The 17,231-nt window shown below is 40.1% G+C and overlaps 1 protein-coding gene and 1 non-coding gene across 2 annotated transcripts in view; one reads left to right on the forward strand and one right to left on the reverse strand.

Annotated features, from left to right (window-relative positions):
• Positions 1 to 15,673, forward strand: part of LOC134004259 (protein kinase C delta type-like) — a 20,352-nt gene extending 4,679 nt beyond the window's left edge. The window contains exons 2-17 of the mRNA XM_062443481.1: positions 5,905 to 6,035; positions 6,302 to 6,574; positions 8,916 to 9,084; positions 10,057 to 10,088; positions 10,210 to 10,295; positions 10,704 to 10,833; positions 10,967 to 11,067; positions 11,217 to 11,298; positions 11,513 to 11,646; positions 12,329 to 12,502; positions 12,752 to 12,843; positions 12,962 to 13,024; positions 13,130 to 13,268; positions 13,580 to 13,768; positions 13,958 to 14,086; positions 14,237 to 15,673. Of these exons, the coding sequence (XP_062299465.1) occupies positions 5,927 to 6,035; positions 6,302 to 6,574; positions 8,916 to 9,084; positions 10,057 to 10,088; positions 10,210 to 10,295; positions 10,704 to 10,833; positions 10,967 to 11,067; positions 11,217 to 11,298; positions 11,513 to 11,646; positions 12,329 to 12,502; positions 12,752 to 12,843; positions 12,962 to 13,024; positions 13,130 to 13,268; positions 13,580 to 13,768; positions 13,958 to 14,086; positions 14,237 to 14,395 (2,061 nt within the window). The 5' untranslated portion in view covers positions 5,905 to 5,926 and the 3' untranslated portion in view covers positions 14,396 to 15,673. The remainder of the gene's footprint in view (positions 1 to 5,904; positions 6,036 to 6,301; positions 6,575 to 8,915; positions 9,085 to 10,056; positions 10,089 to 10,209; positions 10,296 to 10,703; positions 10,834 to 10,966; positions 11,068 to 11,216; positions 11,299 to 11,512; positions 11,647 to 12,328; positions 12,503 to 12,751; positions 12,844 to 12,961; positions 13,025 to 13,129; positions 13,269 to 13,579; positions 13,769 to 13,957; positions 14,087 to 14,236) is intronic.
• On the reverse strand, positions 7,010 to 7,081 carry trnae-cuc (transfer RNA glutamic acid (anticodon CUC)). Its single transcript has one exon. It is a non-coding gene; the product is annotated as a tRNA-Glu (tRNA).
• Positions 15,674 to 17,231: the final 1,558 nt, after the last annotated feature.

Below are 17,231 nucleotides of genomic sequence, written 5' to 3' on the forward strand. Positions count from 1 at the left end.
CGAATAAACAATTCATCTTGGTTTCAGGGTAGCATCAAGTGAGCTAGAAACCTCCAAACCTGACATATTCTCACAGTGATCTCATAACTGACAGCTCTATTTTTAGTAATATGATGTAACTTTGAAATCGCTATGACACGCACGTGGTTAGTTTTTGTAAGATTGGAATTTTCAGAACAAGTTGATCTGTTACCTGTGTCCCAGTTTAACTTGTGGCTTTATTTAGCTCTCTGTCAGGCCAGTTTTCATCTCTCCAGGTCTTGTTCTGTCACCAAGGTAGACGTAATTTGCAACTGGAGATGTGCTTCTGATGCTGCTGTGTTTCAGGCAGGCATAAACTTGGGATCCAGGTAAAGAAAGGTCATTTTTCTCAATAGAAGTTTTGACTCATCCGAGCAGGCAAAGCACAGGTGTTACAGATATCATTAACGATGGCTCTCTTTCATTCAAGTGGCCCGCTAAGCCATTATGCTGCTCTGACAGTGAGCCAGCATACACAATACCACAACTCGGAAACCAGAGCAACCAGATTGAACTCAGATATCATCTTTTTTTTTTTTTCTTCTTTTTTTTTGGTCTTTTTGCCTTAATTTGAGAGTAAGTATAGAGAGCCTGAAACATGGGGAGACAGAGGGTATGATATGCAACATGGGTACACCAGCCAGGAATCAAACCATGGACAGTGTCATTATGTGGTACGCCTATTAAACCGTTGGGACACCCCAGCCATCATTCATTAAAAATGTAGATGAGCCAGTTGCAGTGCGCTGGTATCGTGCCTTCTCACTCACTGTCATCACTGACTTACTGTGACAATGAAAGGTATGTCGCTATTGTTAATGTTACAATTAACTACTGTTCTTTTACTCCTTTGACTAGTCAAGATGACATGAATATGTACACCGAATTTCATGGCAGTCCGTCCAGTAGTTGTCGTGATAATATAAGACAACAACAACAACAAAAAAGAAAAGAAAAATATGCTGTACTGTAAATCTCCTATGTCATAATCATATCACACAACACTCTGAATCCCTCTGTTTTGCTGGTTTTACAGCTGACTAATAAAGGATTACTAAAATTAACTTCGACTCTGCTTGCAGCATTAAAGGTGGTGTCATTAATAGCACAAATGACGCGTGTAACACTATAATTATTGTTTTATGTGGCTGACACTTCAGTTCTCTGTGTAAATGTCTCTGTCTTAGTTATAAGGAAGCTCCTCAACCTGCTAGACCTGCTTGATCACTGCTTCCACTTAATGACATCTCCAACAATTTAGTGCATACCAACCCTTTGCAGTGTTTGTGGTGAGTCACTGAACATGTTGATGTTCGACGTTGATTATAGCCTTATTCATGTAGACAGTCATGCATCTCTTACTCCATCACTGTGTTTAAATGCATGTAGCGTAGTAAAAGATTAGATTTATGTCGGAACAGCTGAGGGGTATTTCGCTCATTGTATGTTCATCTACTTAACGTATTAGCTAATTTATGAAACATGGCATTCTGTTGGCCTGTTTATCAAATGATTAACTGCTGTAGGAATACATTTTTATAAAGCCATCGTTAAACATTGTTTTTAAATGTTGTTTCAAAGCAAAAGCTGCAACAATTAGTCCATTAATCGATTAGTAGATCAACAGAAATTAATCATTCTTTTAAGCAAAGATGCAAAACATGGTATAGGCTTCTCTAATGTGATGAATTCATGATTTTCTTTGTCATAAATGGTAGAAAATTATTTATTTCCCTACTGGAGGCGCACAGTTGTGGGAATAGACAAACTTCCTCAAAGCTGATGACGGAAGATGAGAGACTACCATATCAAGTCAAGTGGCACTTACTGGCATGTCTTTTCCGCATATAGTGCCGCCTTCCAGATAGTGTATAGTTTATGAATTCCTTTGTGTAGTCCAGCACAAAAAAACTAAAGACTTAAGAATAACTAAATACCACACACACATAAAAAAACTATCCAACTTCCTGGAAATGAACTTCATTGCGGCTGGATAAAGTGAAGGCCAATCTGGTTCTATCATTGAGTCTGATTTCTTCTCATGTCCACTGGCCTGTCTATCTTTTTTCTTTTCCTCCCTCGTTTGCTCTTTTCCTCTACCCACCCCTTCCCCAATTGAATGTGCTCATTTTTTCCACTCTCTCTGGGGAAACAAAGCTCTCTTTTTCAATGTAGCAATGTGTATGTATGTGTGTGTGTGTGTACATAAGAGAGGAGTGTATTTGTAAAGTTGAGAGGAAATTGGGAATGGACTGTGAAAAAGTCTTTATTTTTATTTGTGTTTGTGTGTCAAACTCCATGACTTTGATTAATATTGTTTTTATAGGTGTGTGCGCTTGTGAGTGTCTTCTGTGTGTATGTGTGTGTGTGTGTGTGTGTGTGTGTGTGTGTGTGTGTGTGTGTGTGTGTGTGTGTGTGTGTGTGTGTGTGCGCAGGCAGTATTTTGAGAGCTCTAATAGTTTCTCAACCCTCCTGACCTCGCTCAGAAACAGTCACTTGTTTAGGAGTCCTCAGATCCTCGGCAGGCTCGCAGGGTCAGTCAAAGCCTTGAGCAGCAACGACAGATGTGTCATTCTCAGCCCAGCGGAGACGCTGCTGAAACTACATTAACTCCTGTGTTTTCACATCTGTATGGATGCTTATTTCCTGCCAAGGGAAAACAGCTGAACAATCACAATCTCTAAAATATACCTTTCTAACAGATGGAGAAGATGTAGCTAAGGATATGCATTCTCTATCGCTGTAGCTTTATCTCTTAAGTAAATATTTTGACAAGCTTTCCTGTTTTTCCTTACAGTTCTTGTGCATACCAACACATTTTCTGTACACACGTATGCAGCTCTGTAGCTTTCCATCCATATTTTTCACATTATGTACTTCTGTAAACTTATAAGCTCTCATATCCTTCCATGAACACATTCACTTTGAGTATGCTGACAGTCCTCTCAATTTGTCCAGTTTTGTACTGCTTGTTGTGCTGTGATCATGTGAAAAAACACCCTTTAAAGTGTTTATCATATAATTTATCTTGACACCTCTTGAACCTGAGTGTGGATATGTGATTTTGGAATATAAATGGGGAGCTTGATGGCTCTTTAGTAAACCCTGTCATGACCCAGGTCGTGTTTTGGAGGGGCGTTCCTGTGTGGAGTTGATGGAGGCTATGTGCTTTCTTCCATGTGAGTCTCCTCTAATGATATTGAATTGACATTGATAATTTGACACAACTATATTTTACTGTGTTTCATGTATGAAATCTGAGGCACAGTTTTTAAGATGTGTGAAATATTGAAATCCATCCTTCCTTCCTTCCTTCCTTCCTTCCTCTCATCCATTATTTAATCTGATTTAATCATTTAAATACATTTTCCCATAATTCAATATATTTTAATTACATTTTATTTTTTAAATTGCGCTCCTATATATTGACTAATGTAAAGTCAGTCAGTAAAGTGAGTTGGTTTTTCTCAGGAATACAGTAGAGCACATTCACACCTGAGACCTGCCCAGCGTGGGTACACATACCTCCTGCACTGTTAAAGCAGCTCCCTCTGGGGATTTAAGAAAAACTCTGTTGAATGTTAAAAAAGGAGATTTCCTCTCCCCCCAAATCTCTTCTACTGCAGTAACAGGAAGTATAAGAACATCATGCTTACTGTCTCCATAATTCTGCATTCAAAGTTTCATTCAGAAGACCAATGAAAATGTGATTTGAATGCAACCAAAGCGCAATGTAGCTACTGTATAGTATATGTTTGGAGGACGAGCAGTATACATGTAAATACTGTATATCACAGCAGGTATAGTTCATGACATTCATTAAAAGGAAAGGAGCATGCAAACATAACTTGTCTCCCTATGAATGATTAATCATTCAAGCACAAACAAGGAGGCTATAGTCCTGCCCAGGAGCTTAAGAGAATGACATGTCCATGTGCATTTTGCTTTTAGAGATTACAGCCCAGAAATGTCACTTCACAGAGCAGATAAACATCAGTGTACTTAAAATGTGATGCTGTTTTCCTCAGATCACAGCTCTACTGTCCCTGACATTATTATTAAGCCAAGATTATGTTAATAAGGCAGGAGACTAAAGCTATAACCGATCAAGTAAAGGAACTTAAAAGCTCACAGAGAGTGCTGTGTGGAAATTCTTGGAGGAATTCAGTGGGATTTTATCGCTGTGTTGGGAATAAGAATGTAGGCGAATATACCCTCTGTGTCCTGCTAGGCTGTGACATAGAATCTGTGTGATTTGATAACATAAAAAAGGTTCACTAAGTGTTTGTTAGTACAGATCCCTTATACAACATGAGGCTCGACTGCCCCTCCCCTGAATTCAGAAAACTTGACCCTTAATCTTTGTTCTTACAAGACCCCTTGAAGGGCGAGTTCCAGCTATTGTTTTCACAGTAAGACTGTTTGGGGTTATTGAACTGATTTTACTAAACACTCCAGAGATGAAAACACAGTTTGTTTGTTTTTTTGTGGTATTTTTCCTTTACTGGACAGTGACAGTGTAATAGATTGACAAGATTGCAGCTTTTTTTTAAAAATCATTTCTATGTCCACATATCCATATTTACAGGAAAATATTCAGATAAACAAACCCCCCTCCCCAAAAGATCCCCTTACAACAATTATAATATACTGGCTTTATACACAGTATGCTACTGTGTATACTTGCTATTCATAGTTATCATAAAGCAGCAATGTTTCCCGCAAACAAAGAAAGTGTTCACAACTTGATCTTTTGCACTTTTGAAAAAAAGTTGGGAAGAAAATGAATGTGTGCTTATTTATTTCAAACATTTCTTGTTGGATAATTGTATCTCTGAAGAAAACACTAATTAACTCTATGCTGTACTCTGAGACTCTACTGAACTCTTTTATAATTACTCAGGGATGTCTAAATGAGACCTGACCCCCACAAGAACCCCTTTGAGAGGAAGTGTATGAAACATATGCAAAGCTAAGCTGAACAAATTTGTCTGTGAAGTAATTCAGCTTAAGTGAAGCAAGGGGGTAGGCACTTTGCAAGCTGTGTTTTCTGTTTCAGCGTAGAATTGACTTTTTTCATTTTGATATGCAAGCGTACATTTTTAGTAATGCAAAATCTGTGAATTAGTTTATTTGAACACAACAAAAAACAGCATGACAGTATTCCCAAATGTGGCCTTCGGACATTTTGTTGTACTAGATTAAAAAGATTTTTTTAAAGATATTATCAATGAAAAAAAAAAAAAAAACCTACAATGATTTCAGTGAAAGGGTATTCAGAGCCGTAGAGTAGTGAAAGCATTCGGATCAACCATGAAGTTCAATCTTACATTAATAGAAATGTAATACTAAAAACTAACCAAACAGGGCTGCAAAAACAAGATAACCAGCACTTCCTCCTATAACATAAAATGGTACTGCGTAACCAGCAAGAAAGTCTGGTGCCAGCGTTAGCAGTTTGTGGTGTTTTGCTCCAAAACTCTTTTTAAAAAGAATGACCCGGACACAAATGTAATGTATACAGCCAACTAAGTGGAGACAATCAGGGACTGGGAATAGACAAACAAATCAGTCATCAATCATTAAAAAATCACTACAAAAATCAATGTGAAAACAGTAACATGGCTCCAATGTTTATAGTTTAGTCTGTTTGTCTTTCTTCCTATCACTGTCACTTTTGTTTTTCTTGGAAATGTGAAATGTGGATTTTCTGAGTCGTGTTTTAAATTGGAAACTTCTACTTCCTCTCTTGTTCCCATCTGAGGACACTATTAGAAACTGACTCTCTTCCTTCTTGTGTCAAGAATAGGACTTAAGCAATCCGGGTACACGATGAACATATATCTGTGGGAGAAGTACTAACTGCCAGTCTGTCTGTTATAGGAGGCTTGGGTGATTGGTCACCATGGCACCCTTCCTGCGTATCACCTTCAATACTTATGATGTGGGCGCTCTGCCTCCTCAGTCTGACCCTCCCATATGTGCCATCAAGATGAAGGAGTCTGTCAACACAGGTATGTACAAATGCACATACGTATGTAAGTTATCACTTCATCTAGACAGGGGAGTGGCACAATAAGTAGGCCATGCGCTCTGGGTTTAATTGATCTAACCGCCACCATCTGCTGGGCTTCAAAGTCCATAAGTAAAACTGATTTTCTACCGACTCCAGTGGTGTACTGCAGCTATCCCTTTGCAGTGACTTCCACAAAGAGGGGAAAAGGAAAAGAGGTTTTGTTCCCCCAAGTTCCCCCAAGTTGATCCCAGTCTTCTTTCACAGAGCGAGGAAAGACCCTGGTCCAGAGGAAGCCCACCATGTATCCAGCTTGGAAGTCCAGTTTTGATGCTCACATCTATGAGGGGCGTGTCCTAGAAGTGGTCCTCATGCAAAGTAATGAGGAGCCATTGGCCAAGGCTACGGTTGGCGTGTCTGTACTGGCAGAACGCTGTAAGAAATCCAAGACCACTGGCCGTGTCGAGTTCTGGATGGACCTGCAACCTTCTGGGAGGGTCCAGATGGTTGTGCAGTTCTTCCTGGAGGACAATGATGCAGGTAAAACTGCTTTATCCTAAAGCCCCTGTATATTTATGAGTAAATAAACAACAACAACAAAACCATAAGTATTTTTTATGAGGGGTTTAGCAAAGAGTTTATCAAAAAGCTGATCTGCTTTATCAGGACTGAGTGGGTGCGGTTTGTTCAGATTTTATTGACAGTGGCCTAGCAGTTTAAGCAAACAACCTCACTTAACTGTCATCACCTTTATATTCAAATATTTCTAAATCCTATTCATGTGAAATATGTGATCACTTTTTTCCTCTAAACACAGCTCAGTTCCTATAAGAAAAGCACAGACACATAAGCAATCTCTCTTTTGAAATAACCAAAGTGCTTCACCAGATAGTTTGAGTTCTCGTAGGAGGAGCTGATTGCTTAAAGTAAAAAGTTGATTCAAGGAAGTATGTTCACAGGGTCTTTAAAACAGAGTTCCCTGACCGGGAATCGAACCCGGGCCGCGGCGGTGAGAGCGCCGAATCCTAACCACTAGACCACCAGGGAATGGTGCTTTCCATGAAAGAGGATAGCCTGCCTCCAGTTGTTGGGGGGGAAAAATCCCTTCCCCCTCCCTGTTCCCTCTCCCATGGACACCCGCAGAAAATAATGTGCTCCAGTGTTGACATATAATGCCCTCTACTGGCAGCAGGGATCCTCCATATAGTGCTAATCTCCATGCATTTGCCACACACAACCAAAGCATACCATGTTAACTAGTGTGGGTCTTGCAGAGGAGTGTAGAGTTGCACTGGAGCTACTGCCTTCCTCAAGCTGTCAATGTTTACTGCTTAATCTACATTTCACAATGACTTTGTCAGGTGACGGCAGGTGTGGCTATCTAGACAGCGTTACAGTGACTCGAGGTCATGTAGGAAATCGGCCTTAGGACTTGCTGTATCACTAAGATAGTGACTGCAACAAAGACAATGGCTCAACATATGTTAAAAGAAGTGTTAATGCCTATTTTAGAGTTAGAGTTAGCCAAACACATACAGAATATTAAGTCTGTTTTTATTATATTTTAATCTCTTCTAGCCTGTCAAGAATGAAAGGGAAACACAGAATATTCTTAAATATATTGAATAGCTGCACAAAATATCCACCATTGGCAGCCTAAGCCCAAAAAATATTCTATTGTATTATTAATATTAATTATATTACTATCATTATTATCTTCCAAAAACCTATTTTGGTTTCACTTCAGCTGTTAGGCAGAAGTGAAGCAGAGCAGTGCTGACTGGCAGTGTTTTACTCAGTTGCTTGATCACCACCCCAGGCAGGGAAGCTAACCCATGGCAGTCCTAGCTGTCTGCCAACTTGGTGCAAGATTGGGTGAGATTTACACACTGGTTCTGTTCAGAGGGATTTTCTGTGTGGGAGTGGCACAGCCGGGTTTCACTGTTTGGGGTCGGAAAGAGACAGGGGGGGGGGGTTGTCCTCTGTTGTGAGGACAACCCCCCCCCCCCCCCCCTACTCTATCAGCTCACTCCTCCACACTCCACAGGTTTCCTGAAAAGCAACCCAGAGTATTTTTAGGCGTGTGAGCAGCCCTCAACGCTGTCTGCCTCATCTGTCTGTCTCCGTCTTACCCTCTCACTCTCTCTCTCTCTCTCTCTCTCTCTCTCTCTCTCTCTCTCTCTCTCTCTCTCTCTCTCTCTCTCACTCCCATTCCCACTGTCTTGGCTCAGCTCACCGAAGCACCGTCCAAACACAAACATCTGTCAGTAGAATGGCAGAGAGGAAATTAATGAATCTCCCTCAGTTTTCCCTGTCTGTCAATTGTCTCTTTAAGGCTGCTCAGTTTTTGTATCTTATCTCCCTCCCATTAAACCACCCACCCTCCCTATCTTTTGGTTGTCTTCCAGAGTTTCTGTTTTCTTTGTTTACCTCTCTCACACGTCTTTCACTGCCTTCTCTGGGTGACTTTTGACCCCACCCTGTTGACGTGCGTCAGCCGGAGCCGCTTATCCAGGAGGGTATTTTTCTATGTTTACCCTCCATTTAGCAGCAGCGCCTGTGGCTTCCTTCTCTAGCTAAGAGGGCTTTTTGACAAAATGCTCCTTGGCTTTTAGAGCTGATTTATGATAATGCTTGAAATGTTGTCATTTTGGGAGGATCAATAAAGCTTGTGTCTAGGTTGTAAAAAGAAATCAGGTAGTTAGATAAATAAACAAAACTCCCATTGCATCCCTAATGTCATTCTTACTTGTCTTTAGAAATTGGAGAATACTAACAAGAATACAAATATGTTTGCTTTGTTCTTGTAGTCTTTGGATTTTAATAAAAAATACAGCAATTTTACATTTAAATTTATGTGTAAATTCATGTCTTCCCTCAGCGGCGTCACAGCCATCAGTGAAGGTTCCTCCTGAAGATGGATTCACAACTCTCACCAGGAGGAGAGGAGCTTTCAAGCAGCCCAAAGTTCACGTTATCAAGAACCACGAGTTCTGCGCCACCTTCTTTGGCCAGCCCACCTTCTGCTCCGTCTGCAGAGAGTTCCTCTGGTGAGATGCCAGCCTTTGTTACGTTACACCTGTCACGCTTGTGTGTCTGTTAGGTCTGTGTACTGTAGCTGGTTAGCATATCAAAACTTTCACTTTTCTCTTCAGTATGCTTTGAGTGCATGTCAGCTCTAGGGAGATACTAAGGAAGTTATTTCTAATCCTATTTTGTTTGATCATGATGTCTAATTATTAGAATTCAGCGTTGTGTTTTTATTAAGATGCCAGGGGCACAGCTGTGATAATTACACACCATTTGTTCTGTCACCCACTGTATATTTTCTGGTTACAAAATGAGACAAAAACATCAGTTGCCCAATAAGAAAAGTCCAGCCCCCCATGGCTGCTCCTCAAAAGACCAATTAGTAGCGGTTCTCGTATTCCTAGAACCGCTACAAATTCAGGGGGTGTAGTAATGTTAGATTATTTAATAATGTTAACGTTAGCACAGCAGGGTTTCTATTGTGAGAGTGAGTCACTGTCTAGGGAAATCCCACAAGGCTGTCATGTTGTTTTCATACTATGTCAGCAGCTCTAACCTGTAAGCCAAACTCCTCCCCTCTTTTCCAAAGTACAGTATGAGAGAGAGACAAACAGGAGGAAGTCTGATGTTGTCTTTAGTGTGTTCAACAGCATGTCCACTTATTTTCAGGACCTTTTTTTAATGCAGCGTGAAGTTTCAGTCTCGTTATGCTGATAACAAATATAAAAACCCTGAGTCATTGCTGTTTCAGCTGGTATCAGGTCTCTCTTGCTTTTTTACATATGTAGTTTGGTGATTGTTTAATTAAGGAGACTGTAAACTTTCATTCATGCTTGGAAATTGTTATTCATGCTAGGTACAGTATATCACTGTTATAACCACAAACACAGTAAAGAAAACCATGTCAGTCTTTTTTCCACCAGTGGAAAAAAACCCATTTTGCTCTGTCAACACATTAAAACACTTAATTAATTATCTTTTCTCCAACACAGGGGGCTCAACAAACAAGGTTACAAGTGCAGACGTGAGTGTTTCCCTAACTGCTATCTGCATTTCTATCACATTTTGCCCTTTTGCACATTTTGTAACTTCAATGAATCTTCACATCATAATTACAACGATATTTGATCATTTATTTCTCCCAGAATGCAATGCGGCAATCCACAAGAAATGCATCGAAATAATCATTGGAAGGTGCACTGGAACAGCAGCCAACAGTCGAGACACTGTGGTGAGAAAAGTTTGCATGCAAAACATGACCTTAGATCAAATACTGACGATGAACTGCCACTGTGTTTTACAGTAATAGCTTTCATTTATTTTCCCAGCTACGGTTCAACTTTGCCCTGCTTTATTCACCATTATAAAATTCACTCAATAATTTGGTTAATATGTTTTGCCTAAAAAACAACTTGCACTGTTCTCTGTTTTTTCTAAAAACCCACTCAACCAAACAGAGCATGCCCAAGTTTACAGGGAATGTTAATATCATATTCTTATTCAAATCAATTGACATGTGTGCTAAAGTGTTGATTGAATATTGACTCTACTTGTCACTCAAAAGCAGTGCTTAGTCTCTCCGCTTTAATTATCAGATAGCAGCTTTCTGTGGAGTTAATGGATTTCTGTGTGTTTGTAGTTCCAGAAAGAGCGCTTCAAGATTGATATGCCGCATCGCTTCAAGGTCTATAACTACAAGAGCCCCACCTTCTGTGATCACTGTGGTAGTCTGCTGTGGGGTCTCTACAAACAGGGCCTTAAATGTGAAGGTGAATCCAATGTTTTATTTGTACTGTGTTATATCAGCCCAACCCCCGCCCTCTGTTCTTGCTCTGATATTTTACTCTTTCATTGTATCCCCCTCCTCCGCTTCACTAATCCATCTTTCATAACTCTGACCAGATTGCGGCATGAACACACATAGTTATTGTCAGAAGAAAGTGGCCAATATGTGCGGAATCAACCAGAAACTACTGGCAGAGGCTCTATCTCAAGTCAGCCAGGTTTGTACAGTGAAAACCTGCATTCATTATAGTTTGTGTGGCCTATGTGTACATAATATAAACAACTGTGTTAAAAGATGATGTACAAATTATTATTTATGGATGTAAATCGTCAAAAATGTTTCAACAAACGTTTTTTCCCTCCCTAGAAATCTGTGAAGAAGTCTGATCCAAACACACCTGATATTGGGATCTACCAAGACGTCCAAAGACCAACAGCAGACTCTACTGGTAAAATGTGTTAATAGTAACATACTCTACAGTTCAATGTTTTGGTTTTTTCATCAATCAACTTCTATCTTTGGAGGTAAAATAGATGAAGTATTGTTGTTGATAATCTGTCTTAAGTTACGTTCTCAAATCTTTGTTGTATGAGTTTGCATGCATCTTTGCATTCAGCTTTGCATATGTAATTTGCTCTGTTTGCAAATGTGCACGTATATAGCAGATAGCAATGGCAAGCCTCGTGAAGGTGAAGGTTTGAGCCCAACCCCAGCTCCACGTACAGTTCTCAAAGTACGCCTCACCATGAGCCACCTGGTGTTCCTCAAAGTGCTGGGCAAAGGAAGCTTTGGCAAGGTAATCCTTGTGCTCCCCATCTCTAAACCTTTTTCTAAATGTATCATGACATGATTATGTTGACACAAAACTGAAAGACTGTGAGCATTGCACAAACTTGCCTGTGCCAAAAACTTCACACATAAAACAGCAAAATAAAAATGACATTCCTCCTAAATTTGTCCACATGTGAATGTTGACCCGTAGATGAACATTACCTACCAAATATAATCATGAAAAAGGCAGTAAGACAGACAGAAATGTACCACATCTGCAATGTTTAATGCATTTTTGAACCATTAGAATTTTTAAGAGCCCGTGGGGTGTCATGGACAGTGTTTTTTTTATTAAGCACCCTTTACTGAGTCTCATGCATGCTTTAAGCAAAGCCCACACCCCTCTGCCCCGGGCATTTCAGTGCTTACTTAGTTAGGATTATATCACCCTACAGTATCATAGAATGCATTAGGTTTTTGTGACAATGCATCCATAAACAGAATTATGGACATGATGGACTTGGACATGTGAACTATCAATATATGTATCATTCAAATGTTAATCAATAAAATATTGAAGATCTTTTTTGGGGCCACACTGTCATCTATTTGTATAAAAGGTACAGGGTGGGTGCTTACTTTACGTGAATGGAGCTGGTGTGATCACATTGATAAACAACTCACTCTAATTGGCTCTGACACTTCAGGTGCTGTTGGCAGAACTAAAAGGGCAGGGTCAGTACTTTGCTGTGAAGGTACTGAAGAAGGATGTCGTTCTCATGGATGATGACGTGGAGTGTACCATGGTCGAGAAGAGAGTCCTGTCCCTTGCCTGGGAGAACCCCTTCCTCACACACCTCTACTCCACCTTCCAGTCTAAAGTAAGCTTACATTTATAGACATGTCTACTAGTAAAAGCTGTAAAAACATGTCCCTCGACAGGCAATCAAACCTGGGCTGAGGCAATAGGAGCGACATTTCCCTGACCCCTAGACCACCAGTTGTTGATGAAGACCTTCCTTCCAGCCCCCCTTATCTAAATCCATTCTCTCTCATCCTCTGTCACTCTGTCATTCATGCGTTTTTTATGTTTGCAACACTGAGCTGACAATGATATGTTGTTTGCGCAGGAGCATCTCTTCTTTGTAATGGAGTACCTGAATGGAGGTGACTTGATGTTCCACATCCAAGACAAAGGCCGCTTTGATCTCAACAGAGCCACGTGAGTACACTGTGATGCCATATAAGAAACTACAAATAATGCAGCAATTCTGATTTATACCATTAGGGATTAGTCACAGTAACTGTTAAACGTTTTTTTGTCCTATCCCAACATTTAGATTCTATGCTGCTGAGATAGTTGTGGGACTGCAGTTCCTCCACTCAAAAGGAATTATCTACAGGTAACAGCCACTTTGTACTAGTGTTTGTAACAGTATTTCATATACTGTAACAGAACTATTGTATTGTATTACATTGTGTATATTTTTTTCTGTGTTTTTCTGCAGAGATCTAAAGCTTGACAATGTCATGCTGGACAAGGATGGACACATAAAGATTGCAGACTTTGGCATGTGTAAAGAGAACGTGTTTGGAGAGGTCAGGGCCACCACGTTTTGTGGGACACCGGACTACATCGCACCAGAGGTAAGCTTCAGGACCTGGTTGGTAGCACCTTTTGTGTTTTCATACCACCACTTTTCCATTAAAATCTTTAAACCATATTTACTCTGCGATTTTGTTTGAGAATTATTATTCTAAAATGTGAATCTGTACTTGAACATGCTGTCCCTCATTCTGTCACAGTCTGTATACCCCCTAGTGGCTGCTAGGAAGTGTTGCAGTGTCTACAGATCAAATTAAATCATTCACTTGCCTTCTCTCTGCAATGTTGGCCAACAACAGCTGGGTGCTTCCCATCTACGACAGATGTATCTTATTAAATTTTCTCTCCTCAGATCTTGTTGGGGCAAAAGTACACCTTCTCAGTGGACTGGTGGTCTTTCGGTGTGCTGGTGTACGAGATGCTGATTGGTCAGTCACCTTTCCAAGGCGATGATGAGGACGAGCTCTTTGAGTCCATCAGATCTGACACCCCCCACTACCCTCGGTGGCTAACCAAGGAGGCCAAGAACATGATTGAACTGGTGATTAACAGTATACTTACATTATCAGGCATACTTTGTCCCATATAGGCCAATACATTGTTTACACCATGCATATCTGCATGTCAGTACATGCTTTCCTCCTTATCACAACATTACAGGGAGTTAATTTGAGTTGTTATTAAAATAGTTGTCATCTTTTTCTCATTCTCTTTTTCATCATTATTTCAGTTGTTTGAGCGAGAGCCCGGTCGCAGGTTGGGTATTGTGGGAGACATCCGTGCACATCCATTCTTCAAAACTATTAACTGGCAAGCTCTGGAGAGGAGAGAAGTGGTCCCCCCTTTCAAGCCAAAAGTGGTATGAGTCTGATTTTTTTTTCTGTACAAACTATGTTGCATCTGAAATCCATTTGTGTAAATATATTTGCATGTATCTGGGATGCCATTTATTTTCAGTATGCTTTTTGATATTGTGATATTGACCTAACTGAAATCCCGCCACCCATAGAAATCCCCCAGTGACTGCAGCAACTTTGACCGAGAGTTCCTGAGCGAGAAACCGCGCCTCTCCCACGCCGACAAGAACCTCATCGACTCCATGGACCAGGCAGCGTTCGCTGGCTTTTCCTTCATCAACCCCAGACTGGAAAACATGATAACCAAATGAAAAGACACAATGGCTGCCCTGGGAACACGGTCATAGCCCTGCACTATGAAATCAACTATTATCCTATTCCCTTTATCGTCATATGGTCTAAGTTCAACTGGATGGATAACAACAACATAAAAAGCTTTGGGCTTTACAATGACTTCTTGAATTTGTTTTATCAGAGGATAAGATAAAATGATACCAGGATGTTTCCTAGGCACCTAAATGAATGATCCTGTCTCAGCTGTCAAACTGTGTAGGTGTAAAAAGGAGTAATACACTCCAGGAAATTAAGGGAGATACTTAAGATACCAGCGTTACCATAGTCAATGCTGAAGGGGGATAGTCAATAATGCATTGTCTTTTTTTTATTTTAAATTTTAAGTAATTTTTCTTTGTGATCACACCTTGAGTCTATACAAGTCATCAAATGTACTGTATCCTCTAATTTAAACTCACAGGCATAAGCATGTTTCCCTCATTTAGTTACACACATATATACTGTATATACATGCATTGCACAAGCAACTCACTGGTACCTATGCACTCTCACCCTGTGTGCTTTGCCTACTGTATACCTTCCATTACATTCAATTATGTGTTTTACCACATATAAGTGTGGGGGTGTGTGCTGCTGTACTCATTGTACAACATTGTCTGTCGATGAATGAATCCATAGTTGATCCCTCTGGCAGTCATATATATGCACCACAGAAAGAATACAAAGGGAGGGAGAATTTAAATCCCTCTGAATTAAAGAAAGGTTATTGTGCAGTTGAATAGTCCCCCAAACTCCCCCCACTCACTGCACTGTCTTGGGAAACTGGAGATGCTCTAAGTAAGCCCCAGTGTCTAAATACACAATTGCCCCCTTTTTTTAATGTATACCGATTTCTACGTGTCAGTCATCTTGGCTATTGTGTGCCACTGGTTTCAAACCTCAAGCTGTACATCAAACTTTAGCACATGGCAACCAGCTTTTGATAATATTAAGGTTCTCACTTCAGCTATTTTGGATTCATTATCAGACGTACTGGAAGAAGTTGCAGCAATGTACGGTACCATACCTGTACATCTGTATGTGTTGAAGGATGTGTTATTGTGTATGGGAGGGATGGGCATTTTACTGTAACCGTTGGGACTTAAATATGTTAAATTACTTGAATGTAGGACTTTCAACATGAAGATAATAGTGCTGTTTATAGAAAATAATATGTATGTTACCATGAATTGTCCGTGAATTATGGGTGAACTGTTTTTTACTCTCCTAATCTTTTACATCTGATCATAAATAAATATATTACTGTCAGTCATTGTCCACCTAAAGTATGTTTTGCATTTCAGACTTGTATGTCATGCAGTTTTATGTGCAATAACAAAAATCCTATTGTAGAGTTGCATACCAAAGGAATTCCTGTGCTAATCACTGCATTCCAGCTGTTATGGTGTGGCACTCTGGTCACAGATTGAGTGATTTTCAATATTTCATGTTTCTATTGTGTTTTGTTTTGGGGTTGTTTTTTTTGACGTGGCCTCTGCTGCACTTCACCACATAATTTATGAAGTTTTGTGCAAGGCCAGCACAATATTTCCAACTGCCACAGGGATTTTTATTAGTATGACCTGTCGTGCTTTACCGCCATCTACCGGTCAGGTGCTATAACTGCCTCTCCCAGTGTACCGTGTGTGAGAAAGGCGAAGAGACATTCCTGCAGTGCGCACGGCTTACGACCTGTCCTCGTCCTCGTCCTGTCCCCAGCAATGTCCCACAGGCTGACTGCAGAATCTAGACAGGGACCAAACCCCAAACATGACGCAAAAAACAGCCACCTGCACCGAGCAATAAACCTCTTCAAGTTGATGAGAAATGTGGCTTTATGCAAACATCCCTGAGCCCCAATGCAGCATTAAAGTTGTAGACCCTTCAAAAATTAAAATGACCCCACATAAATTGCCACGTTAAATACCATGACCCCAAAAAGCGAAAGAATTTGATTTTTTTAAATCGTATTTTTATTTACTAAACCTTATTTATGTATAACAATCTTTGGTCTTCTGTGCGACAGCTTCACAGAAAGATCACCTGCACACTTTAATAAAACGACTGGATTAATTTGGGAGTAAATGCCTGCCCCCCTTTTTGATTTCTGCACGGCTCTCCCGATTGTTTCGACTGTTCAGCTAAGCTTCCGATCGTTTTCCTGTAGCCCACATTTATTCTACTGTTTCCACGTCAACGAATGCAAAACGCGGATATTTTTTTTCTTTTGTTATAATAGGCATCCGAAGGGGTTGGTCTATTGTGGAGGATTATGTGAGGCAGAAGCATACATGGTCCAAGTGAGCGGCAGAACCTGTTTCAGAGAACGGATTAGGTTTGTAGGCTCCCTCAAACGCTTTCCAAAACGACAAATACACTTATTTCATAAAGAAAGCACATTTTTAATGCAACATAGAAAGACTTTGACCGTTACATTCACAGTGTCAGCGTATATTTCCAGCAGTTTCTCCCGCCCTCTCCCCCTCCAAAAAAAAAAAGGGGAAAAAATCCGACTTGTGATTCTTGTGCAGCAGAAGTACCAGCAGTGACATTTATAACATTTTATCCAGTGATTAGGATTGTGATTTATCTAAAAAAAAACTAATGGACCATTCAGCCTTTTATTGTGCATTACTGGGCTATTTTATTTACTTAAAAATAGTACAGTAAATGGAAATGAGGCAACTCGAGGTCATCTTCAATAACATATTAAATATGTTATTTCTTTTCTGAACGAACAGGGTTTTTTTTCATGGCAAAAAAAAAAAAATCCACTTATCGAAAGTGGGTCGATTATATGTGCATTTAATTCCA

This window comes from Scomber scombrus, chromosome 3 (assembly GCF_963691925.1).
Source record: "Scomber scombrus chromosome 3, fScoSco1.1, whole genome shotgun sequence".
NCBI classification, from domain to species: Eukaryota; Metazoa; Chordata; class Actinopteri; order Scombriformes; family Scombridae; genus Scomber; species Scomber scombrus.